The 27915-nt window shown below is 35.5% G+C and overlaps 1 protein-coding gene across 3 annotated transcripts; it reads right to left on the reverse strand.

Moving 5' to 3' along the window:
- Positions 1–27915, reverse strand: LOC121318228 (hepatocyte growth factor receptor-like). 3 transcript variants are annotated; one of them, XM_041254679.1, is made up of 21 exons: positions 27830–27915; positions 23966–25179; positions 16234–16425; positions 13165–13299; positions 12455–12622; positions 10808–10968; positions 10393–10495; positions 10165–10301; positions 9497–9661; positions 9201–9300; positions 6410–6628; positions 5930–6076; positions 5111–5267; positions 4742–4882; positions 3966–4196; positions 2942–3022; positions 2045–2226; positions 1639–1748; positions 1194–1383; positions 587–723; positions 1–224 (listed from the first exon to the last, which is right to left on the reverse strand). In XM_041254679.1, the coding sequence occupies exons 2-21, from the start codon at positions 25163–25165 to the stop codon at positions 11–13; spliced, it is 4170 nt and encodes a 1389-aa protein (XP_041110613.1). In that variant the 5' UTR covers positions 25166–25179; positions 27830–27915; the 3' UTR covers positions 1–10. The 3 variants fall into 3 exon arrangements, with proteins under 3 accessions (XP_041110613.1, XP_041110612.1, XP_041110614.1); XM_041254678.1 differs by having other exon boundaries at positions 27459–27907; XM_041254680.1 differs by having other exon boundaries at positions 1218–1383; positions 27459–27906.

Below are 27915 nucleotides of genomic sequence, written 5' to 3' on the forward strand. Positions count from 1 at the left end.
GCTCCTTACCTCATGTGCACAGTTCTTGGTCATTTAGATCATTCTGGGATGACTTAATAGAAGGGTATGGAGTAAGTCTATCAATGTTAACATAGCTGCTATTTAAAAGGATGTAGTGTTCCCCACTAAAACTGGAGAAGATAGAAGATATTCTGGAAACTAGTGCTGAGAATGTCGGCCGCCGTTCTGGATTAGGATGCCAGCATTCAATCATCACATTGTATCTGTATTTAAAAAAAGAGAAAACAAATATGTAAAACGTAATGGCCATCTCTGTATAGGTATAATAAGAAGGATACATTGTTTCTGTGTATAGGCCGAGGAAACCAAGTATTACATCTAATAGTGACAAATGGCATAACTTTAGTCAGAGAACATAAAACGCTGGTAAACTAAGAGATCAACACAAAGCAATAGTTCACAGGTGAAAATAATGTTCCTCAGGGGCACTCACCACATTGCCTAACCTGGGGCCTGCATTACATATTTCTCAGGTACATGCCCTGTAGGAGCGGTGTGCCAACAAACTACAGCACCACCCCACCCACTCCCTCCCAAATCAAGCCAGTTTGGCACACAGACTTACAGTGAGTCAGGGCAGAATTCTGGCTGAAGAAGGCGCCTTCCTTGCAGCAGAAATACAGTAATTTCAAAAGAATTGACATCTGAGTAAGGTGGGGCCCCTCTTGTCATCAGCTCCCATAGCAAAACTCCAAAAGACCACTGAGGGAATACAGCAACAACAAAGACACCTTGAACAATAATTAGTGCTTATTAACTAACTTCATTTGTTAAAAAGTGTAAACAAAACATGCTGGATAATCCTTATGTTCTCCTTTGTTTACAGCTCTTTAGTAATTTATACACTATGAATAAGTACAGAAATCACAAAAGAGTAATCCATAAGAACATCATCATCCATAACTTCAAAACACTCAATCATAAAACATAAGGTAAAACTAAGCCAGTTATAGCTACTGCTCATTAAACAAACATCCCCAGTGTTTTAGTTCAGGTATTTCAAATAGCCTATGGCAAACCGTGCTTGTTGATCATAATTAACTGCTCAAATAACAAATACATGTCCAGTCATTAATAGCCTAATTGTGTCACTGATTCCATTTACTAGGAAAGATGCATTTATTTTGTTAGTTACTTTTAAACTAAGCAGCTTAATGTGAAAAAAAACCCACAATGTATAGAAAGTACTGTTTTACCACATCAGATTTTGTAGTAAATTTGTGTATCTGTAAGCTCTCCAGTGCCATCCACTTCACAGGCAATTTGACTCCGTTTTTATTGTGCACGCTGTAATATTCCTTATCATAGACATCCCTCGCAAGACCAAAATCAGCCACTTTAACAGTGTATTTTTCATCCAACCTGCATTAATAGCAAACAATCTGTCAACATCATTTAATTTTACTATATATAAACAGCAATAAGTAGCTATAAATCATGGACTCAAAAGTACAATATACACATAATACAATGTTATTTTCTTAAAACAGCAACAGGTTATCAGAAGCTTAACAGTCATGCGTGAAATCCCCAATGCAGAAAATAAATCAGGAAAATGTCACATAATAAAATGGGTTTATAATATAATCATTCAGTATGTTTAAATGCCATACTTACATGCAGTTCCTGGCAGCTAGATCTCTATGGACAAACTTTTTGCTGGCTAGATATTCCATTCCTTTTGCTACCTGTAGCCCAAACCCTATGAGATCTTTCACTGTTGGGTTCTGTAAAATGTAAGACACAACAATATTATTATAGAGGACAAGAAAACAAAATCCAAACCGAACATATTTAACTTTCCCTTTGGTACTCTCTAAAAATGCAGTTACACAAGGGGGTTGTGAAAGTCTAGCCACGGTATTCATTCACATTTCGACTTTTTACTTAACATGTTTACATTTTAATTGTAAATCTTTTAGGCTACAAAATACAGTTCTAAAAGACATTTCAAAAGAAACATTCCAAAATATCACATCATAGAATATCTGCCTTGCTCTTAATGAACTGATCTTGTACTCACGTGAGCCTCGTCCCTAATGAAGTTTCTAAGATCTCCATGTTTCATGTATGGCAGAACAACTAGTGGAGAGCCTTCACTTGGAAGACAGATGCCCAATAAAGAAAGGACGTTAGGATGGCTGAAATCTTTCATGATGATTCCTTCTTTTAGGAACTGTGCTACCTCCTCGATGTCTGTAATCCCTAAAATACAAAGAAAGTGAATACATTACTTGACAAACCCATTAATCTCGTGGGTAATTAACATCATCTGGTTTATATCCTTTCTAATAGAACAATAACCTGGATAAGGACTGATATACATCCAGCAGAAACGTCAACGCTAACTGTTAAAAAAGACCATAGCAGTGGTGAGGGTTGCTGTTGTCATGGCGTCTTTAATGTTGTTAAAACTGCCTCGTGGTATCCTAACAAACGTTTTATTTAAAAAAAACAAAAAAAAAAAACAAATACATTCAGTGTAAATGTTCACTGTAGTTATGGAAACTGTACTTATGGCTGATGTAGAATTCTTTTAGTTTCCTCTTGCCATCTTAATATCCAACCCAAAACAAAGAAAGCAAAGCAGTAAACAAATGCATCCTTTAAAATAATTAGTTTGATATATATATATAATTCTAAATCAAGGCCCAAAGGCAAAACTATGAGGTTCATGAAACAACAGCCACAAGAGAGTATAAATCTTACAGCTAAAAATGCCATATTATAAAATTGCAATAAATCATACCAAAACCTCCCAGGAGAAAAGGCTATTTGCCATGCACATCATTTTTTTGCACTCAAGACACAAATACAGTATAGGGAATTCAAAACATAATAAATACATCAGCCATGGGGTTTATGTACACTCATCAAAATCTACCTTGTATAAAACCGTATTACTAAATCTGTTACTCACTGTTAAGGGATTTCACTGCACAGTGAATTTTCATGCTGTCTTTATCCAAAAGTGTTCCATGAAAAACGCAGCCAAAGTGTCCTATTCAACAAAAAACAAACAAAAAAACAAATAACCCTTAAGCATAACCTAACTTTTTTTCTGTTAGTGTTTTATAAACAAACACTCACATCTACACAATTATAGTTATGAAACATGATATATTAGGAGTATTGAATACTACATGAAAAAATCCATGTAGGCCAAAGCATTCAAGTGCTGTCCAATTACGATATATTTTGCTAAAGGACAGTGCGACACTTTAATTTATAATTTTGTTAGTTTGGTCAGTCAGCACTGAAAGTAAAAGGAGAACCAACACAGACAGAGAGCCTTGGCTAATGCAGGAGCAAATTGTGAATGACATAAAAAATTCACAGCCATTCCACTATCACATCCTTCCAGATGGCAATGGTGTCTGATTACCACCAATGGGGATTCATGTGCTTAACAATGGGGAAAAAATTCAACAACTAAATGATTTATTTTAATAGAATAAATCCACTAGGTTTCCTTTGACTTGCAATCATAGTGTTTCTTGGGAAATATCTCCGCAAAGAGAACGTCAGTTTTCATACACATCAGGGTTCAAGTAGCTGGTCTTCAAGATATCTTGATTTTTTTAAGGAAGCCCACTAAAAGAACAGCTGGTTAAGGCAAAAATAATGTATTTCCATGGTTATATCAACAGACCTTATTATAATTATAATATTTAGCTGCCTGGTTTTAACATGTGTTTACTGCTTTAAAAAAAAAAAAAAGTAGCTTAGAAAATATACCCCCATGCATTTCCTGTCATGCTAATGTAATTATTTACGAACATGCCCCATTACTCTCTCTTACAGTGCCTCTTGTCATATTGTTAGTTGACAATAAAAGTCTATATGTGTCAAGCAGCTTCTCACGGGTGCAGCCTGTGTGCAGTATGTGGGATTCATGCATGACTTGTTGTATACACACACACACACACACACACAATACTTGCCTCTTCCTATCACTTTATTGACGTGCAGAATTAGGTCATCTCGTGCAATAACAACGTGCTGCACTGCTTTGAGCAGCTCTGGGTCCAGGCTGTTGATATTGATGTGAACGTTGGACAGAAGCAGCGGAGAAGCCAGGTCAGTATCTCCACTGGACTGTATAGCCGACAAACCTGAATGGCTGTACTGGGGGTGTCGGCATGACTCAGTCTGGGACAGATTTTGGCCCTGATCTGGAAGAAAATTACCAACGGGATAAAAGCAGAAAGCATGTATGGTCAATATGCACACTGAAATGCTAGATCCAATAAAATGAACAGCAAAACTTCTGTTGCCGGATTCTCAAAGCTTTTTACTCCAAATCTTCAAAAGTTACCAAACCAGAAATAAACAACTTAAGACTTTTAATTCAGGGACTTGTAAGCAGTCTTAACTTTTGTTAATCGATTAACAAGTGTTTTTTTTTTTTTGTTTTTTTCTTTTGAAAAAAATTGCGTGAATGATAATTTAGAGTAAATAGCTTTGAGAATCTGTCTATTTCTTTCGTTATAAAAATATATGATATGCAGCATGACTTAAAAATGCATTTTAAAAATCATTCTTTATATATTATAAAACAAGAACAGTATCGGTATAATGATGAATTAATCATCAGCACTAGAAAAAAAACATCTGATTAAATCACTGAAATAAAGAAAGCAATCATATGAACTTAAATGAAATCAAACATTGCATGAGCTTCATGAATACTGTATTGGAAGTTACTACAATGACATACCGTCTAGCAAGGTAGTTCTGTAATCCACAGATTCATGGGAGACCATTTCATTGGTTGGACTGACACTTCTTGCATTTGCCAGCATGTCCAGGTGTGGAATATGTGCTCTTCCTTCATACCAAACCATAGCTTCATCCAAATCTATAAGTCAAATATAATTGATATTTTAAAATCAAAAATTCAAAATATTCTCATGCTACAATTTATATTTATGTTGAGCAACTGTATCCACACCAGGACAAAATCATTACAAAAATCCCTCCTGGTTAACAGTCAACCCACACCCTGTGGATACCGCAGGGCATTCCTGCTCATCGGCTTCATCGATAGCCCCAGTGTTCTTCAGTTTTGTTAAACATTGTAATGTACCTTCAACTTGTTTCTTCTTCCTCATCCACATGAAGGCTGTGAACACCAGGAGAATTAAAATGGTAACAGACACCACTCCTGCAACAAGGCCTGTGTATTCTTGTTCTTTGGCAAGCATTACTTTTCCAAGCGCAACTGACGAAACGTCTTGCTTCCACTGAAGGAAAAGAAACAGAGAAAAAAAAACACCTGAACTTAAGAGAATTCAATAAACTATAACTCAATCCCTATGTCACAACCCCAAGACAAGCTGTTCTCCTGGGGTCAAAGGTGCAGTGCAAATTAAACCTGAAATAAGGAATTCTTTACAGCAAATCGAATACCCTGTCAATTCAATCGTTTCACCTAGTGAGTGGTAGAATTGTACCCCCAATGAAATAAAACCTGTATTGGAAAATAATTCAATAACAGATACCCTAATAATTCATCCCAGATTAGAAGACTCTTACATTTTGATTTTAAATTGCAGTTTGGTATTGCATTACAGTGTGCAGTTTAACCATGAATGCTTGAATCAGTTGGGATTACCTCAAACAGTTAGTTTTTGTTTTATGGCTATTAACAAATGTAAAATGACTCTTTGGAGTATAAAGATCATACATTGCTACCGCCATTTATAATGCGCTCTATTTCATAATATGTTTGTATTCCTTACCAAAAGAAAAAAAAAAAAAACAAGCATTGTATAAACTAGTTATTGAGTAAAATAAGACAGTTGAAATCAATCTTTGTATTATTATTTTTATCCTTCTTTGAACAACCATCCATTCAGTTGGTTTGCTAAAACAAAAGAATTCCAATAGTGATAAGAGCCCTTACCTCAACTTGTACCTCATTATTGACTTCCAAGAGCTCCGTGGGAATGGTGCACACTATTGTGTTTGCAACCAGACGGATATTTTCACAGCTTCTGTTGCTCACTTTAAGCACTTCACCTTGTACAGCCTCAGAGTCAACATTACTTACCTAGGGTTAGAAGGGGGGGGGTATTATATATATATATATATATATATATATATATATACACACACACACACACACACACACACACACACACATACACATGCAGACAAACAGCTGTTCATTTGATATCTTCTTTTGGGGTGGGTAACACATGAGAACATCGTACAATATGTAGTTATATTGAAATGAGGCTGTAGTGTAGCCCAAATGTACACAGCAATGGTATATCCATGTATATGTATTAAAACTTTAGATTGAATGTATACGACAAATGTATGAGCTTTACTTGTAGACAATCTGGTGAGCCTGACAGAAACACAAAAAAAAACTCCTTACCTTTATTTCTAAAATATATTTATTGCCTTTAGAGTTAACTTTCGGTTTTTCAAACATTTCAAACTTTGGATCCTCCACGTACACAAAATCAAAGTGCCTTGAAGAAAATCCATCCAAGGCAAAGGAAACTTTTGTCAATATCGGTGGGTGACGCTGCAAGTCTTTCAGGGAGGGAGTTGTACAGAGGATGATATGCTTATTGTCTCCCGGAGTGCATTCCTAGAAAAAAGAAAATTAGCTCTTTGTAACTTAATGAGAGTTTGATGAAAATGTCTGGATGATAAAATAATCCATGCCTTATACAGTATTTAGGCATTCAGAATGTTACTGACCTTGATTTCTACAACTTATACATTGCTTTTCTTTGAAGTGCTGATATTATTCTATAAAAAATAATTCACAGTCTCTGAAAACTTCACTGTTACATTCCATAAGCATTGTTGCATCTGCAAGTTGCCTCTATTAAGCTATTCTTGCGTATACAACCTCTAAAATACAAAGGTCAATTTATAGTGGTATTCACCAAATCAGTACTGCCTTTTTGGCAATTCAGCTGTGGCACATCCACTATGTGAAAGGATGTTTATTTGCCCCAACATTCTTCTAACTGTATTCTTCATATTTCTCTAGCCTTTGTACGGCCCACCTTAGTACCCAAGTGGTAGAAGAAAACAAAGGTATATGTGTTATTTTACTCTATTTTCATTGTATCCCACAGCAATCTGTTTAATTTTAACTGGCAGGCAGGCATAAAGTAATGGCCTCAGTAGGCTGCCTTGGCACTTTCCCCTTGAAATCAGAGACGGTTGGCATTTCTTCATTACAGCTGGAATGTTCTCTAATTCCATGTGTTTATCAAGCCAACGAAGATCCAAGGCTGCAGTCAAAATACATTTGTTAACACTATATATTAACCAACTGTCAACATCTCTTGCCTTGACTCTAGAACATTGCCTAGCAAATCCATGCTCTGAATCTGGTTATTGCCATTTTTTTTTTTTAATTGTGAATTTAATTGTTTTATTTTTTACTTAATTTTACTGTATTCAAAAAAGTTGTGATGTAAACATGATGATCATCCTGATAATTATTCTTTGTTGAGATTATCTCTGTGTATATGCTGATAAATCTAAATGCTTGCTAAGAAAAAGGCTACATAAGCTGAAGAATCTGATAATAGTTACAATCATGTTCTAAAAGGATTTTTTTCCCCCCCAACTAAATATCAAATCTGTGCCTACAAGAGAACTGGCTGTGCTAATTTGCTTTGCAACAATGCATTCCTTGTGTGTCAGCAAAGCCACATTGTTTTACTGATTCCCTGTGTTGTATGACTGCCTGCTATTACCTGCATTCCTAAGTCTTCTTGTTTTTTTACATGTGCTTCAGCTAATGCCATTGTCATTTTTTCTTTTACAAGAACAAAAACTGTCCTAGACCACATGTTCTTAAACGTTTTTTTTTATTTTTTTATTTTGGGGACCTCTTTTAAGAATTATTTTGAATATGGAACCCCTACTGAAAACTGAGATAAAAGCCAAATCATCAACAAAAACCACAGTGAAAGTACATTGTGCTGTATAGGCTATTAACCTTAGCAGTGCTTGGTATATATACTGGTACTACAACTTAGCAGTTCAATTATATTGTCTGTATTGCAAGGCCTGTTTGTCACACTACAAAGTGAACAATGTATATTAAATATATGTATTGTTTACAAATAGAGGTTTCTGGAATTGTCTGGGGACCTCCAAGACATCCTACATGTCCCCACTAAATTGCCTTTGTTTAATTTTTCTATCTATATAAAAAATAGAAGCTAAAGGTTACATTGAATGCCTCCTTTTTGTAGTTCTAAAAACAATTTTTATTAAAAAAGGCTTTAGCTCATAGAAAATATAGTGATACACAAATAAACAACTGGCTTTAGAAATACCGTTGTTTGCTCATATAAATGGGCACTGCTTATGAGCAGCTCAGTGACAATGATACTGAAGAATGAGACCAAAAGCAATAAAAAGGCAGCTTACTGAAGCACACTGTGAATACTTCTTATGTGATTCTGTGTAGTGGGAGAAAGCGGCAAGCATTTCTTGCTGTAATACTGATAACAACATTTATATGTTTTTAGATGAGAGTTGTGCTCAGGGTTGTCAGAAGTATCGTGCTATATATATTTTCAGATGCTTCTCTTACTATATTGATTTTGATTTTTTCATATCATATATTTTACATAATTATCTGGAGGGATACAAGATGAACATGTCATTTCCAGTCTCTTGTTTCTCCTTTTAAGCCATGCCCTGGATTCCTTTTCAAAACAGGAGTAATCTGGGTAGTGTTCAAGACAACATTTAGGATTATGACTAAATCAAACACAGTCCTAATGAGGCTAAGAGATGAGGAAGATCACCGTATAATGCTTGCATTAAAGCTGCCCCATGATGAGAGCTTTAAGAAGTGTTTGTAACGGTCAGCAGCCTGGCAAAATGGAACCCTTATTTATGTTTGAGATACTATGCAGTAGCATTGTTGTGCAAGTTACAGCATCACAAGTCATATACATTTTATAATTGTTACATTTAATGAAACATATTTTTCAACCTTACATTCATAAACCAGGCCTACCATGGATACCAGCCAGTGAAAAACTAAACTAAACTTGCTTGCCTGTGATCATAAATATAATGGATAGGCTAGATTTCCTCATATTTTGCATTACAGGCATTTTTAACACTTTCTAACACTGTAATGACAGCAGACAAACACAATTTTAAACTGACACACTTACCACTTGAAATTCCTTTCCTTCATGCGGTACAGCAATGACCATCTGCGGTAAATGCGCCAAGTTCAAATTAACTCCATGTGCTGCAACCGTGCCTCCTCCACTGTGTACACAAAACGGACTGTTCTGTAATTTGCTACAGGGAAACTGAAACCCTGATAAGCCCTTTGAAGTTAATACAATTACAATAAGTACTGATAACATATTTCCTTTCATGTGTGCAATTTGGTAAAACTTTCACACGGTGTAATGTTTTTAAATAAAGTAGTTTACGTTAACTTTACATAACAATGCCTCACCTGATGAAAGATCTGGACGGCTGGATGTCAGAAACAATGGGATCCTCGTTGTATGTGTAGGGAATGGCAACTTCAAGCACAGACGAATCAATTTTCAATTTAACAGGGTATTTCGATGGTGTCGTCTGTGCTGGAGTCGTACACTTTAACATGGTATCCGAGACACTAGACAGAAAAATATATATTTTCAAAATAAAATCTAGATATTTGTTTAAACAAACAGAGCGCCTGTTATAAATCTAGGATTTTTTTTTTCTTTTTTCACTCTGTGTTTTCAGAAACCAAGTATGTTGGTTTTATGGCAGTATAGTTAGGGCTCATATTTACCATAAAATGCACCTGCATTCTCATTATAAGGCAGAACCCAAATAGAACAGTTTCCTAGCTACAGCTCCCCATCACAGCATTATGAAGCGGCAGCACTTCAACAAGTTCATCTGAGACTAAGTTTAAACTAATCAGCGTGAAACTATCACAAATTTGCCAACGAATAAAAACACAGGCAGTGTTATAAAACCAGTATGAAGAAGCTCTTAAACTTATACAAGAGCAAATGCTTAGTGAAATTGTCCCATTATGTCTATAAACACATTTACCATCATGTTTGAAACATTGCATGAAAGTCAGGCAATAGCTCTGTCTGGGGTAGTAATTATTTTCTGTCTCACCTTTGTAAGGTGCACACAGCCTTTCCAATAGTGACTTCTCTTGTATTTCCACAATCTAAGTATGCTCCTCTTACAGTTAGCATCGTTCCTCCAGATTTAGGCCCAAAGATTGGAAAGATTTCTTTGATTGTTGGTTTCTAAGAATAAAGAAAATTCAGTACAACATAAAATTACAGCACAAAAACAATACAAAGACAATCACCTTTATTTGGCATTATTAATCCTTACCACATATGAGAACCCTCTTTTTTGTGTTGCTTGTTCCCCACTGTACACTTTAGCTACAGTATTCATGTGGGCTCTGTTTACTGCTCCAAGTGTACATACCAAACTGAAAAGAAGCAGAAAACAATTTTGAGTTAATGGATGAACATCAAAATGTGTGGAGAAAATGACATCAACCACCAACATCATCACATACTCTCATAAATTGAATTATGAATGTGTAGTCTGAGAAAAATGATACACACAAAAGAGTACTATGACTTAGAGCAAACATTCAAAAGGTATTTCTCTATATTTTTTTCAGTTCAGCAATTCCAGTTAGCTAGTACGAGGGTTGTTAATTAAACCTGGCTTGTACGATATTCACTCAACGAAGGGAAGCAGCTAATTCTAGCCAAGTGAGTCATGACTAGCTTACCTATTACTGTTGCTGGCTCTTGTGTCCATTTTGCACAGAGACCCACCTACTTCAACGCTCATTTTACTTGAGTCAAATATTCCAGTTTTATTGAAACCAAAATCCCATCCACAGACTGTCAGCTTTGTTCCACCATCTAAGGGGGCACTTAATGGGGAAAACTAGAAAACACAATGCAAATGCACAGCAATAAAACAGAGTGCACACCAATACAACAGAAAGAAAACTGAATGGGCTGAAGTTTTTCTTTTGTTGTATTATAATACGCCACAGTTGCCCCAATATACAGCACGAAAACAACAGGGTACTTTCAGCGCTACAGATCTTTGAATTAAAAAATTTCCAATGAAGCTGAATCTACATAAATGATAATACGAGCATTCCGTCAGAGTCGTTTCTAAGCAGTCTTTTTAGTTTAGACTCTTGAGTATTTTAACTCACTGCCTAGGGTTTCACCATCCAAAGGACTTGGTGCCACTGTTGGAGAAGCAAAACATTATTTAAATGAGCTGTAAGAAAATACCTGTCATAAAAAAATAAATAAAAAACCTTTGTTATTTAGGACAAGGGCTCTGTATTTCAGGTTAACCTTATCTCAACTAACGCGAACATCAAAGGAATTACAAATGAGCCCTTCAGAGGAAGAGATCAGCCACATCACCACACAATGGTTTTGAAATTACCACCCATGAATAGGTGGATAACACTTCCAGTGATACATCCATTGTATCCTATCTCCCAATGCTGTTAAGTTGCCTCCCCCCCATTTCTCCCACGCTAAACCGCTGCTCCGCTCCCTCCACTGGCTCCCTATCGGAGCTCACACCCAATTCAAAACTCTTGTACTCGCCTATCACTGTCTTGACCTTTCTGCTCTCTACTATTTCCAGACTACTATTTTTCCCTACATCCCCTCTCACCCCCTCAGTGGTGGAACAACCTACCCACGGATATCAAGACTGCTCAGTCCCTGACCACCTTCCGGCACCTGCTCAAGACACATCTGTTCAGACAGCATCTGTAAACCTCACAACCCTTGACTATATTGGACTATCTGGCACCCAGTTGTACCAGTACTTGCATCACCTTGTACTTGTACTTGCACTTAACTGCTCCACACTTTGCTGTGTTCTACTACCGCTGTCAATTATAACTTTTTTTTTTGTATCTTATACTTGTTTCTACTCTTAAAGGTAACCATATTCACCTTTTTCTGTACTTGCCCTTATTTGAAATTATTCTTATCCATTTATTATGATTACTACTTTTACTTCATGGAATTTATTCTTATAAGCAAATACGTTTTACTATCAGTGTAACTACTCTTAGTCGAAATCACTCTCAAATGTAATTATTTACTGTATTTTTTTTTATTTTCTCTTATTCGAATTCGCTCCTACTTCCTATTGACTTTACTGTATCTGCTCTTATCTGTGATGTGATATATTGTAACAACTCTAAGTTGCCCCTGAATAATAATAATAATAATAATAATAATAATAATAATAATAATAATAATAATAATAATATTGTAATTACTACCAAGAAGGTTATTAATTTCAGCCTTAAGAAAGTGTTTCTTAGTTTCTAGCCTTATTTGCTTAACTACTGTAACAATCCAAACATACAGTCTTTGTGAACATTTACCTGGAAGATGCTAGGAGGGCAGGCTTCCTGTGCCCCTGCCCCACACTCCTGTGCTCTTGAACACTGGTTATGGCACCATCCACACCGCATGAAGTGGGGGGCCAACAAACACGAGCTGCAGGACCTAAAGTGATCACAACCTGGTCCGGCCAAGGGAACTCTGGTAATCTGGTGAAATTAAGAATTTGGGAAATATTAACTGAAACCAGTATTTGGCACTATTCAACTAAGCAAAAGAGTGAGAATAAAAGCAAAGACAAAACTAGAACGGAGGGCTAATAAAAATGTAAACAGCTGTTACCCATCTTTCAGCAGGCCTAGGAAAGATAACTCAAAACTGCAGACCGCTCTAGCAGTTTAGTAAGGATTTAGTAAGGGTTTAACTTGACTCACAACAGCAGACCAGTAGCAAACAGATCATTTTTTATTTGTGTAAGACCCTGACACTTTTTAATTCGATATCGTAGGGCAGTGTTTCTGTAAAGTTGCTTCACACTTAATTTATAATTATTGTGAATTTGATGCAAGCAAATAGCATAAACTTATAAAATTGACCATTGGGATTAAGCTGATCTGGATGCAAAATAGCTGTGGGTAATGGAATTTTGGTGATACATGTAGATATCTAAATTTACAATCTTTGTCAAGAATGGAGGCGAATATAAATATATTTTAAATGTTTGGGAGTGCAACTCTTCCAAGTTATTCACCTTGTTTCCTGTAACGAACAATGCAAAACCATCCGGCTGTGAAGCAGATACAAGAGCCACTTCAGGAGAGACTGGCACTGTGTCCAACTGAAAATTAACATGAGGAGTTCTTTTTCTTGAGCGAGAAATCACAACCTGAAAAAAACAAAAAAAACAGCTCTTTCATAGAGACTCTAGAGTGTACTTTGATAAAAGCAGAATTACCTTCGAAAGTGTTAAAATAAAAACACTGAATTTGATTCAAATTCTTAAAAAGCAATTGTGAGCATGCAAAGAATCTTAAAACTTCAGCTGAATATCACTCTGTTTACAAAAAGTTTGAATAAAGGCCAGGATACGTGGTCAATAAGCTGTTGGGGCAACTGATTTCAAAACTAAGAACAAAGGTTAAACACAAATCATGTTTATCCGTTTTGGTTACAAAGGCATTTGGTTTTTCAAAAAATTAACATCAACAGCTGCAAATATTTTAAAGCTTGATTAGAAGTTTGAGAATGCGAAGAATAGCACCACTGGGAAAAGAAACACAAATAATACATCATGTGGCCCTTTATTCTAGTTTGCTTGATTTTTTTTTAATTTTAAGTTACAAGAAGGTTGAAATGTTTCAATGTTTCAACAAAACTACAAACACGCCCTGCATATCTTACTGCATACTAACATAATTCTCTACCTAGGTTTAACAAAATCTTTTTTTGTGTATGGCATTTTTTTTAACATCTATCTTTTCTTACAGCTGTTTTACCCTTAACTTCTTTTGTGCGAAATCTCCAGATTTCCATTTATCAGGTTCACTGCTGACTCTTTATAATACAGCATAAGAAACAGTATTGTACAATGTTCTGTAGTGTGTTTAACTTGAGGTAAGTATGATATATATATATATATATATATATATATATATATATATATATATATATATATATATATATATATATATATACACTGAGCATCAAAAGAAACTTATCACTATTATAACACCTGTATTTAAAAAAAATATATAAGGTATAAATGATGGATATTTACTAAATGTTTTTGGTTTCTTTTAAATCACTTGATAATTCATCCTTGTCCGTGACATGCTTGAGTGACTATGACTGAAGCATATGCACTTAACCACCTAATTAGTAGACAGTTGATTGGACACTGCATACGGAGTGATTATAGCTGTTGGATAAAAGCAATAAAGAAAATCAGAGAATAAAAACAATATGCCATGTCTGTCAAGAGAGCAGCGACTTCGTGCAATCGGCATGTTGGAAGCTGGACTAGTGTGGAGTACTGTGGCTTACCGTCTTGGCTGCTCACAGCCAGCAATTTCAAACCTGGCGAGACGGTATAACCAGACACACTCTGTCAATGACAGGCCATGAAATGTGAGACCAAGAGTCACAAAATCTGCCCAAGATCGACACATCATTTTCTTGCATCTTCATGATGTCAACTGTTAATCAGCACAATAAAAAGTCAATGCACCTGCTCTAAAACAGAGTTTGTCATTTTTCGATCTAGTTAATTTTATGCAAATATAAGTGACAAGTTTCTTCTGATGATCAAAAATAAGTGATATATTTATTTTGATGCTCAAATCTAAGTAATATGTTTCTTTTGCTGCTCAGTAGACATCATTTTTTTCTTTATTATTCATCTTTTGTATTTTTTATATAATGCTCCAAAACAACCCCAACTGGTTTATGTAAGGATGGCATATCTCCAGTCACCTGTTGGAATTAGCAGACCAGAAAAGCCAATTCTAATAACCTGACATAAAGGAATGTTTAAATAGTTCTACGGTAACATTTGGCAACAACATTTAACAAAATAATGTCTGAAGCATTCCTGGTATAGATATAGCAACACATTTTGTTCAAACCTGTTAGCTGTTTTTCTGAACTCACACTCACTTGACTTGAGCCTGCTGCAGTGGGGTTACTACCAAATGTTAGCCTTTGTATAGATCTTTTCAAAACCACTTACTGTAACAGACAAGTATTGTACTTCCTCACTGTTATTGGAAATGGAAAATGACAGTATGGAGAAGAATTATTCTTGCCTAAAGGCTTAAAGGGTAAATGTGATCAAATCACTGCCACCATCACAGATATTATTCTAAATAAAAATAAATCTTAACAAATATTGCCAGAGGCAAAACATTTCCTTTGAACAAAAAGCATGTTTGCATGACAGACAGTGCACTGCTCTTCACAACAGCTGCTCCCAGTTTTACTTCCCCATATCAAACTGAAACAATGGGGAAAATCAGCAGCAGCTGCTAACATTCTCCAGTGCATGGGAATTGAGAACTTGTCATCAAGGTCTCACACTAACTGTTAATACACCATTAGCCCTGCACGCCGCTTCCTGCAGCTGTTACCATTTGTGTTTTACCATTTTGTCCATTTATAAAACTATTAATAACTAATAAATCGAAGAGTCAACTGCACAATAGTTTATCAACCTTATCTGTAGCCAATCTTAACAAGGCTAATAGGAAAACAAATCATTGGGTATTATTGCTATTATAGTTAGATTAAACATTTTTATGTCGAATACATTTAGGTTCATGTGCTTGGCAAAAAGTCTGTTTTTTTCCCCCCTTTTTTGTGTATTATAGGAATATTGCAAATTTAAACATTTCAGGAGTGCAGCGTTGACGTATTGTTGAAATTATTGGCCATTAAAACAATTCCACAGGGATCATAGTTAGTCCTATTTTTTGTTTAAATGATGCATTTAGGAAACTCAATTGTTAAACAAAATAGCCTAACAGTCCAATTCATGGTTAGCTTAAGTTGCGGACATCCTGTGTGCTAGGTAAACAGGTTCCTGTGGGCAAACAGGAAGTCTATCGATCCTTCAACTCCACTTTGCACCTGCATGTGTTTATTTTTTCACTGGGAACTTCAGACCAGTAGTTTGAGATTTGTTGTCTAAAAAAACACATCAGCCATTCCAAAACCTGGCTGCTTATGTTTTTACTGTTTCACTTTTTGTTTGTAAAACTCCCTCTATTCCCTACTAAGTTGTGTGTAGAAGCTATTATTTACCAAAATGTTTGTTAATATCTACCTGCATTACTCTGCCTTTGGAAGTCCCTAGATTGGCAACAGTCAGTTCCCCTTCAGCAAAGACTGTAATTGAGGTCAGCAACATATTTCTGAACTGCCCCAGGAAAAGGTCAAGGCGCTGCATGGTTGTTGTTACTTCGAGACGGTATCCTTCTCCATGTTTTCCACGGCATGACAGTTCATCTGATGAACTCTGCAAAACAGACACAGGCATTTGCCAATTGAATACATACATACACACACACACACACAAAATGGTAAACTCTGTACTATTCATAACTCAAAATCTAACATATAGGCTTCTGCTTAATTCAAAAGCCAGATTCCAGCCTCTCAGTCATATTTCTGTGGCATAATATGACAGAAGCTGTTTTGCCTGTATAATGTCTAAAAAGACTAAAAGAGCAAAAGGTATCATGAAGTGGTGTTGAGAGTAAGTTATGCTATACAAAAACAAAACTTATTTCAGTTAAAACACAAAACAATATCAGTTATGGTAGTGATTGTGAAACAAAATATCCCAGTAAATACACATACAGTTAATGATTACACAAGAAAAAGAAAAAAAAAAACTGACTGAAGAACACTGGGCACTGTTGAATCATATTACACATCTGTACTTTCACAAAGGCAAACATATGTATTTATACAGATATTTGTGTAACTTAATGATTAATTTCTTCTTAGAGCATTAAAACAGACCATTGAACTGGAATTATAAGTAATACAAAAATAGCTACTAGACAAAATAACTCCTTTGTTTTATATTTCCAGCTATAGCTGTATCAGAAGTGACTAAGGTGTGATTCACCACATACTTGTGGTTTAACAACTTCAGAGCTCAACAGTTTAGAACATGTGCTGTACACACTATAAGCTTTCACTGATATATATACAATACTATATATATATATATATATATATAATATATATATATATATATATATATATCTATAAATATCTATATATATATATATATATATATATATATATATATATATATATATATATATATATATATATAATATAAAGAGAGAAAGATTATATTTTAGAATGACACTTCTGTACTGGAATCTACTCATTAGATTTTTAAACTGGGTCTCAAAACTTATGAGGGTTACTGAACCACTTGTCGAAGCACTAAGCGCAGAGCTACTGTGACTCATAGCTGTGAGTGGGCAACTTATTTTGAATCAGAAGCTCACTACTGGAAGTCTGCTGCAATCACATGACGCTTGATCAGAGGTGAATTACAATGTGTTAAAGAACCATTAAATTATATCACTTATATGAATGTAAGGCAAAATCAGGTCTGTATTGTACCATGCCATTAATGGGGTGTCAAAATGATCTTCATTACGAAGGAATAAAGTCACTCTTCCTTACTCCTGACTTCAGTAGATGTTTTTATCATTACTGTCTCCTTAAACTGACTTCCAGCTGCTTTAATCAAAGTATGTCAAAGCCTCTGCAGTCTGGTACTTTAAGATAAACTGTTCTTTTCTAGTTTTCAGCTGTGATTTGGTCATAGGACCAGAAGTGTGTGAAGATTTCAACATAACAAGCAAAAAAAGTTTAAAGTTGTGCGCGTAATACTCTGCAGACTAGCTGGTCTTCTGGGTTTACGTACAAAGATGCAACTTGATTCTGAAATTGTGTACTAGTTGGTGTACCAGTCAGGGTGACTTTAGATGATTAGAAAGCAAGAGGTTATTCACCAAGATTATAAACTGGCAACTGTGCAGCTGACTGCTGTTTAGGCATGTGCACTGGTAGACACTGGTCATAGGGGACAGGATATGGCTCAATAGGACACAGCAAAAAGGAACATACTATACACAAAGACATATAATTAAGAGAACAATATTTCAATTTTCTAAGTTTTTGAATTGCAGGAAAATTATTAGAAAAATAATAAAGGGCTGCATGTTGGGACTGAAAAAGGCACCTGCTAGAAGTCACCCCTGTGGCTCTCCGAACTCTCCTAAACACATTCATTCAACTCATTTATCACAAATGGGAATGTAGTTATGCATCTCTAGGGTTTTCTAAAACACGGCAATGACATACAATGGAGGACAATGCTATTTTATATTTAGAAAATTATTAAAATGATCTCATTAGGAGACGTTTGGAGAAAATATAATATACACCAACAATTTTCCTTCTTTTTTTAATCATTTAAAAATGTGTCTGCTTAAAAAGTGATGGGATCCAGAATTTGGAATCTTCTAACAGACTGCTACATATTTTATAGCAGTGTTTTACTGTAATAATTCCTTGAGGGCATGGGCTGTACATGCTAATTAAATTAGCAAAAGAGACAAAAACAAATTGTAGATAATTCACTGTCAAGGCCACTCAGTAATATATTTGTTTTCATTATTTGCCACAGCTGCGTTAGTCTTCTTGGTGCATTAGTACTAAATACTATTGATTTAGACAGATGTAATGAGCACATTGAATCTTTTTCATGATATATTGCTTCCTGTTGAATTAAAATAAATCCCCCTTTTTAACAAGCACAGACAGGACAATAATTAGCAACCCTTAAGGTATTAGAATGGTATATGTGCAAAGCATTTATACTACATAACATGATCAACACTGGGTATTGATATGCTAAAAGCAGGTTACCTACATTTAGGATAACCTCAGGTTTGTGTGCAATGTGCTTTTAAAATAAATTATAAACACTTGTTCTTAGTTGGCCTGTGCAAACCAAAATAAATAGCAGATTTGACAGTATTTGCTCTAAAAAACTGCAATAAAATCTGCAATCTGACTGCAGAGAGATATTGCATGGACATCATTCAGCATTGTCATCTCCGGCCAAGGGCCTCACACAATCTTGGAGTGTAGTTATGCCAGCAAGGTCAATGTCTTCTTTTGTATGATTACGCCAATGGAGTACGCATGGGCGGGTTGCTAACTAAATAATATAAAAGTCAGTCCCTTGGTTGTTGATCTAAGGGAGACAGAAAAAAAAAAAACTGATTGACTCATGTTAACCTTGAAGGGACAAAAAGGTAAAAAAAAAAAAAAAAGTAAACTGTCAGGGAAGGATTAGCACTAGAATAAGAAAATGTGGTTACTGAAAAGACAAGATAATCCGATGAGATCATAACAACTTTTGCCGACATTAAAAAAAAAATGTAAGTGCATGATTCCCCTCACATACACCTTTTTCCAACATCATACAGGCTAGCCAAAAATGTTTAAAAGAAGCTTGCTTCTCAATGTTGGATCAGTAGCACTTTGTGTTTGTTTAACTTGTAGGTTCCATCACTTTAACTAGTTGTATGCTCGACCTAAATGATGGAACTGCATTTTACTTTCTCAAATTGTCTGAAAGGGTATTTCAACAGAATGCATCTTACTGACCTATCTGTTAAACCTCCTGCTATTCTGTGCTATACTAGCACACAGACACGACATTAGTATTATAGCGCTAGCAAAAAAACAGAAGAAACTTCATTGAAAAAGTTCTACACTATCAAAAGCGTTCCCTGCCAGTTATGTCTATATGCAGTTTTAACAACAACCAGAATGCAACATTTTGAGCAAAGTATTCCATGCAAAAACTGTGGTGGTGCAGTGGGAAGTCAACTTGTGGACAGTATCAAACACTATTTTATCATTTGCGAAAAAAAAAGACCAGGGATTGGATGGGCATGGAGATTGAACAGATGGGAGGTGGTCCATCCAAGACATTACCACTGCTTGTGATATACCATGTTCTGAGAATCATTACAATCTACAAACCACACATTAAAACTACTCCAAAAATGAAAATGTAGTAATCAGAAAAGGAAACTCCAGATGTAAATACTTTGAATGTAATAATTCATTTAAGATATTTTCCAAACCATAGTAGCTGCATACTACTTTAAGCTGCCTTCCAGATATTCAAAACAAATGTCTTCCTAGATTAGTTATTGCTTGCCTGTATTTTTAATTCTTGTTAAGGCACATGTACTTGATGACACAAACTGAATCACATATCTATTATCTTTAACAACCTTCGAACTGAAGTGCCAAACAACTCTTAAATAGGTTTCACGTGCTATCTCCTTGTGACTAATACAGTATTTGTTTCTTGGGCTAGTTATACGCTAATTCATGTAATGGTATATTATTTAAAACTTGGCACAAAAAGCTTTTCTTACATGAAGACACTTACAGAAAAATACATTTGAGACATGAGGCTATATTCAAATCATAAGTGCCATAGAGAAATGATTTTAAACAGGACCAGAGTTATGAAAAACTTGAAAAATGAAACAAAAAAAAATCCCTTGCTTGTCTTGCAAACATCCAAGTGTAATGACTAAAAAACATTATATATTCATCTCTTAATCTACAGTATTCATAAGATAATCGAGTAACGTCATACAAAAAACACATCACTTATTTTCTTTAGCTTATGTTCATTTTCTCCTGCTAACTTTCTTTGCATCTTTGCATAATGTTCGGTTAAGAAGTCAGAAGGTCACTTTACAATACTGCTGTGTAAAAGAATTTTCATTGAGGAAACCCTTTTAAAATGATTAAGGAACACTTTTTAAATTTTTTTTTATCAACACAGCATCATTGCAAAGTGACCTATAGACTTCATAAAAACTCTTTATATTGGCCAAATGAATTTTTAATGTTTCAGTAACCTCAAGATTTAAGGCAAGGCAGAAGGAATCTACTACTATATAATACTGCATTTGTTATGGATAGTTTTTTCATCTTGGTATGGGTTTATAAAAAAAATGAAACTAAAAAATATATTATATATATATATATATATATATATATATATATATATATATATATATATAAAATCAGAAAAACAATACAAAATATTATATGACACTTGATTTTGAACACCTCTGCACAACATAAGTGATTCATAAAATAATTTACATAATTAAAATGTCAATAATACATATAAAAAATGCTGCTATCTGCATATCATATGATTCAATCAAGCAGGTTCTAGATTTTATTTGAATTAGATTAAACTGTTTTAGTTGGTTTTAAATCAATTGTAATTTAATGATAATTTTGACCTTAAATGCAGCTGTTTTATTTTGAGACCCGAGTGTTTCTTTACAACAGGCCACGCTGTTGGTAACATTCCAACATTTCTTTGTGTCATTATAGCATGCAATTATGTTTCAAATAGAGGTATATTTCTGTTGGTTTATTTTATTAACTAATATCGCCAGACAGCAGCATAGACTAACGGATCAATAGTCTTTTAAGAATCCACTTGAAGTCTGCCATTTCCCTCCACTGAAGCATAAACCCATTATGGAGACATTTCATTTATCTTTCATTAGTATTCATTATGACTTTTGTTTCACACAAATGAATATTCCCCATTAACTTTTTGAAAATGAGAATTAATTTGATTTCACTAAAACTGACATCTATGAAGCCATGGTACCGAATACCAGTGAAAGGCAAGGTAGTGCCTAAATCAAAAAGCAATATTAAGAGCAGCTTAGCACTTGAAGAAATACAATGAATGATTCGCAGGCTTAACCATAAACGAGCATCAACACAGCAAATAACTGAATTGCCGTGACTACTGTGAATACTTTGGGCCCAATTTTTTTTTTAAGTGCAAATAAAAACAGCAAGAAACTACTCACATGCATGTTCAGTTACATTATTGTTATTGTTTTACAATAAGACTTTTGGCTTAACCCATTCTTTTCAATAGGGTGCGTTGCATTCCTGTACATCAATACTAGCAAAAATCTGAAAGGTATGCTCAGTACCTGTACATTACATACACAGCTCAAATGTAATGCTCTAATGCAAAAAAAGTGCTCTACCAGCTGATTTCACACTGTCTGATTTGCACTGACTACATTACCTGACCTAAGGTAGCATCTGTGAAATCAGCTGTACATCTGTTTAAATCATGGTATTGGTATATACTGGTCCTGGTCCACAAATCAGACATGAGTTATTTACAGTACCTCCAAAATGTACTGGGACAACCCTGATGGTTATTGATGCAGTGGTGGGGCATTTATTTCCAGTGTTACCCCACACACCATTTGCTTAGTGAACATCTTGTATCCTTAAATACCCACTCTTCAAATACAGGCAAAGGATTTTAAAGAGGAAGCAGCATATACGTTTTTTTCCTCCACGTTCAGAAGACCCCGATTGACGTTGTCTTAATCCTAAACAAACTGCATTGTGAAGTGCTGGTTTTAGTATTAGCAGCATTCACATGGCAACTGTGTGCAACTACTGGGAATGATGTTAGACACAGAACTTTGGGAGTTAGTGACTGATTACTGCTCTAATGCCATGCAAACCTCTATGCTTTAAATAACAGCAGCCCATTTCCCCCGTTTATCTCCAGGGTTCAGTACTTTCATTATCTAAAACTAATTAGCTATTTCCATTTAAGGTTCTAGTGCTGACTACAGTAAAGAAAGCTGACAAGTGATGGAGTGGCTTCCAGGGTCAGGAGTATCACAGGCTACAATGCAGAACCCAATTCACTTCTCCAAGCACTGTGCTTGGGCAAGAACACCCATACAGTACCCCAACATAAATTATCTGAACAATCTCATTCACTCTTTGGAAACGGAATACTTGTGTTACAGTTACTCTAAAATGAGGCCACATTTATGCTTGAATCCTGTAAATTAAAAGTGAGATAGAAGAAAATAGAAGAAAGCCCCACTGCTTTCCCACAGTGCTTGGAGAAGTGAATTGGGTTCTTATTTTTTCCATTGGAAAATGTACATGTTTTACACTTTGCTGTTCACTAAAAACAAGGAGAGCTGCTGCTGCCAAGAACCCCTCCAAGTTGTTTCTTTTAGCAGGATAGCTATTTAAGAATGACCATGCTGGGGGTTACTTTAGACAGCAAAGGGTATGGAATAATCAAGTTAAAAGAGACATGTTAATTTTATAAAAGAAGAAATACAATTTCAAATATCATTGGAATATATATGTTTCCAGTTTAAGTTTGTTTTTGTTTTTTTTATCTGTGCACTGGAGCAAGTCTGTCCCATGGACAAGAATTATTCATTAATTTATCAAGAAATCATGTGTCCCTCAATTTGATTATCTGTTCATTTAATGAAGGATGAACTGCAACTTTATTAGCTTTCATTAAAACCTGTACATCTATATGCGGCTCTATATCCTGAATTTGGCTTTCATATAAATCAAAAGACGGTTAATTAAAAAAGAAACTCAAGTCATTTAGTCTTCCTTTTCTTATATAAGCTATTGACAAGCCAAGAAGTCGTCAGCAGTTACATTCGTGTTGTTATTGATCAGATGATTGGAAGAACTTCTGGGTCAATTGTGATGAATAGAAGAAACAGAGAAAAGGCAGACCAGCCTATAAAGACATTCAGTAGTGATTCGTTGCATTGAAAAAAATGAGACGGCACCAACATACATCAAATTAATTCAAATTATAGCAGATGTCTTACATTTTCTGGCATGTTACTGTTCAGTCTTATGCTGTATACATGTGGGTTTTAATTAAATGATTCTAAGCTTGTAATATAAACGTATTTTTGTATTACAGTACTCTATTTAATTTCTACCTCACAACTTAAGATACCCTCCTATTGCAAAGCACATTTGCCACATGAACTGTGCATGCTGATGCACGGGGAATGAACATGGAAGCATGCCTCTGTGTGCCTACAGTTGTTTCCTCTAAATTCCTGAAAAAAAGCAATCGATGGTCTTACCGGATTGTAACAGAACTTCTTATCATATCCAAGGAAATGGTAAGGATGCTTCGTGTAACAGTTTTGAATCATGCTATTGATGAATGTATTAACAGCTTTAATGGATATTGCACAGACAGCTGACTTGTTGGAGGGCTCAGGAGAATCTGGTTTACTTTGTGCAAAGACACCAAATAATATATCCTCATCCACAGAAAGACCCATTTCCTCTGCAAGAGCTGCTCCGGGCTTACTGACGTACGCAGCCTGTATAACATTAAAAACCTCCGTCTGCTTTGAGCGCTTTCTTCGCTTTTCAGTTACAATGCATTCCAGCGGCATTTCCACATAGCGCCGCAGCTCTGGGTCAGAAGAGCAAACCCGGACGATTCTGGTGTGGTAGGACTGAGAATCGTGCGATTCTTTCTGTACCGTCATAAAGTAAACATAGGAATCACTTTCGAATGCATGAACATATTCAATGTCATACTTGTCCCTTAGTTCTGGTATAACATCCATGTAAGACTGGTCAGAGAAAAAACGGAATCCATCTTGAGTTTCTTTCATTTGTCTCACAGATAATGTATGGTGTAAAGGTTGTTGAGGAACTGAGGGGCTGACTGTATTGCCTACAAAAAATTTCACAAACCCTTTATTTACAATGCTCACAACTTTAGTCCCTGAAGGACTTGCTATACAGTCTGGGCATCCTTGAGACTCCTCTTCTGTTCCAGGAGAGTACATACATGTCCTGTCACTTTCTCTATCTTCAGGGTTGTCTGTTTGCAGAACATACCGATGGCAAACACCACTGCTACCTGTGCCGCAGCTAAAGAGTTCGTCATCATAGTATGTTTCAACAAGCAGCTCCAAATTAATGTTATCTTTCCAAACACTTGCAGAGGAATTTACTTTATTTGAACAATCTTCACAGGGTGAACAATCAGGGCTTTCCAACTCAGGTCCAGTCTTGTACTCAGAGAGCTTTTCCAAGTTTTTAGTCAACATATACATTGTGTTTACTGCTCCTACATACACATGGTTGTTGAATACAACAAGATTTTGTATAGCTGCATCTGCCACAAAGGTGGGGAGGTCGTACTTCACAGTCAAGTTCATCTCTGAATTCCTCATTGCTTCTTCGCATTGTTCTTGACTCTCCAGCACCGAACTCAACAAGATGATTAAACAGAAAACAGCATTCAACAGGTGAGGTTTCATTTTCTCAAACAGGCCTGCAGAAAGAATAAAAATACAACATGAATCACGGACAACAGGATTACCAAAGTCTGATTACATCTGTAATCCGTAAAAATCTGTTCCACTTTATTAATTTGTAGATAAGAAGATTATACAATGGCCGCTTCTGTGACTAATTATTTTTCTTCCATTTGCTTCCCACTGTTGTGAGTTCTGTATGGGAAACACACTTTTGAAACACGCTTGATTTGAAACCTTGAAGACTGAAGTCGATTACACAAAGATAGTAAAACTGCCCTGCCAGGCAGCTCTTAAGGGGCTGAGTAAGCAGTTTGCATGCCTATCTGATCCGTAGCCTCTAATTTTAATTTTGACCTAAACTGTTTTCAAACCCTGGTCTCTAAAAGTGAAAAGGCTGCCAAGACCTTTGTTACATTTTATTTAAAGAAAAGAAAAATGGGGAAGAATGTTCAAATATTTAAGCTGTAACACATCATACTGTATTTCAAACCCAGACAACCGTTGCCAACTTGGTTTTAACAGTTTTTAGTTCTAACGTGTCTTAAAGCCATGTTAGTGAAACTTTGGAACTGTGCAGCATTGTACAGCCCACTTCTAAATTGAGATCACGCTAATTATAGGATAAATGATAACTGCCAGTATACCACATAAACATCACACTGTTTACGTTAGACAGACTATTGTTGTTTTTCACAAAGAATCATTGTCGACTTTTGATAGATTTCTACAACAGCAATATAGTGAAGGCATCAGCAGTCCTGTTTACATTGTTTTCTATGATCAGTGTTTGAACAAGTGATGTGGTTAGAAACAACTAGTCTACAATCCATGCAACAGAAGAAGGTGTTTCAGTTAACCAAAAACTTATCTGTGGTTCTCTTGCATTACGGTTGTTTGTGCATGACCGTTAGTCTGACTCACCAAAGATATTGTTCTTTTAATAATGTGCTACAACCACAAAGCTAAGTTTAGCAATTTTCCTCTGTGAAGAATATAATACATTCAATTAACAATAGGAGTTTGAGAATTGTGTAAAATGATGAATCGCTGATATTTACAGTAACATTGTGTTTGTCAGAAAGTGGAAATATCCACGAGTCAGTCTGAACATTAAAAGGTACAGGAGTTTCACTGCTTCTCTAAAACCCTGTATCAGAACTGAAGGAATCTAAAGATAAAGCAGATATGACAAAACAATATCCCAGTTTTTACCACTGCGCTTTCAGAATATGGCTGAGTGCTGTGCCTGAAATACATCAGGTTTTAACATTAACTTTAGGAGAAATATTTACGCTTATTTAAGCAAATAGGGGAAGTGCCTTTTGCCACAATACCTTGACATATCTTAACTGTTTATGCTTTTTGGTATACACTATTTGTTAAAAAATGAAATCCTTTATTTAAAAAAAATGCAAACGTTCAAAATAATATATTGCCAAATATCAATTTGGAAGATATAAATTACTAATTTTACACAGATTTTCAATGCTACAATTTATATTTGCGCCACTGTCAAATATTATTTTAAGGGGAAGCTAGCCCAACATGATTTGTGGCAAAATGTACATAATTGACAAGATTTCAAGTAAGAAAAGTGAAAAGTGTGGCTTTTCCATCTACAGTTGCCTTAATTGGTAGCAGATGCACCAACAGTTTAGATGTGGTTTGATAATGCAGAGTAAGGTCTTATGCAGAGTTGCAAGCCAACAAAAACCTAGTAAATAATTAGCTATCATTACACAGAGGTTGTGCCCTTAACAATGCGCCTCATGAGTTCCAACAACAAGTGCGTCACTGTTGTAACACTACATCCAACCTAACCGCCGAATTACAGGTTGTGTATGTAACAATACGTTATCAAATATCTACTGTACAGCCTGTATACTAAAATTTTAAAATAACAATGTCACAGTAGATCAAAAATGTGTCCCATTTGTTTTATTTCGCACACAGTTGACATTGAGTCCTTTGCATAAACGTGGAGTCGCCAGCCTTGGGAAAATGTTTTGAAAAGCAGAGTGGTGTACATTTTTTCAAGAAGCACAGTAACATACCGATACAGATCTAATTGACTAAAAATTGTGTATAAATAAACGAGGCGTTGACTGTAATGATTTTGATTTTGCAGCTGACTGTTATAATACCATGCCGTCTGAATGAGTCGCATCCTTTTTAAAAGAATAAAATAAGCTCCTACGTATACTTTATAATTCTTAATTTGAAATACATTTATGAATTTCCGAGATGCACAAAGTAAAACGTTTTCCAGTAATACAATAAATAATATATTTACCTGCTTGTTGCAACGAAGTGCGTAGTCACAGCGCTAATCAGTCTTACAACTTAGACCAGGTGAATTTTTGCACCCTCCAGTGACCATACTATGTTTTAAAAAGTATACCAACAACTAGAAATAATAACTGTATCGAAGAGGTTTTTTTTTTGTTTAGTTTTCACACTGACTTATTTTTTTCCTTCTGACTATAAAAGTTGTCCCCTATTCTTCAAAGCTCTCCCGACACAGGATACTGCCCTGTGACTCATGCGCTGCTTTGTTAAGTGAGGCACCAGTGGCAGATAGACTTGCGTCTCTTCTTATAGCTTTTTCAATTGTAAAACTGCCACACACACAAAAAACCCTCAAAAAATCAAAAAACATCTCACCCAACAACCGCGACTGTTGAGGATATGGATTTCAGTGCGTTTCAGGTATATTTTGCAGGTTTCAGCACACGAATACGTCATGAGAG

Source organism: Polyodon spathula, chromosome 7 (assembly GCF_017654505.1).
Source record: "Polyodon spathula isolate WHYD16114869_AA chromosome 7, ASM1765450v1, whole genome shotgun sequence".
Classification (NCBI taxonomy): domain Eukaryota; kingdom Metazoa; phylum Chordata; class Actinopteri; order Acipenseriformes; family Polyodontidae; genus Polyodon; species Polyodon spathula.

Excerpts from the sequence above, each read along its gene's own strand:
- LOC121318228 (XM_041254679.1), bottom strand. The coding sequence starts at position 25,165 with ATGAAACCTCACCTGTTGAATGCTGTTTTCTGTTTAATCATCTTGTTG. Across the intron at positions 16,426-23,965 it reads AGAAGTTCTGTTACAATCCG|AGTTCATCAGATGAACTGTC; the intron begins GTAAGACCATCG and ends TCTGTTTTGCAG. Across the intron at positions 1,749-2,044 it reads TCATTAGGGACGAGGCTCAC|AACCCAACAGTGAAAGATCT; the intron begins GTGAGTACAAGA and ends TACATTTTACAG.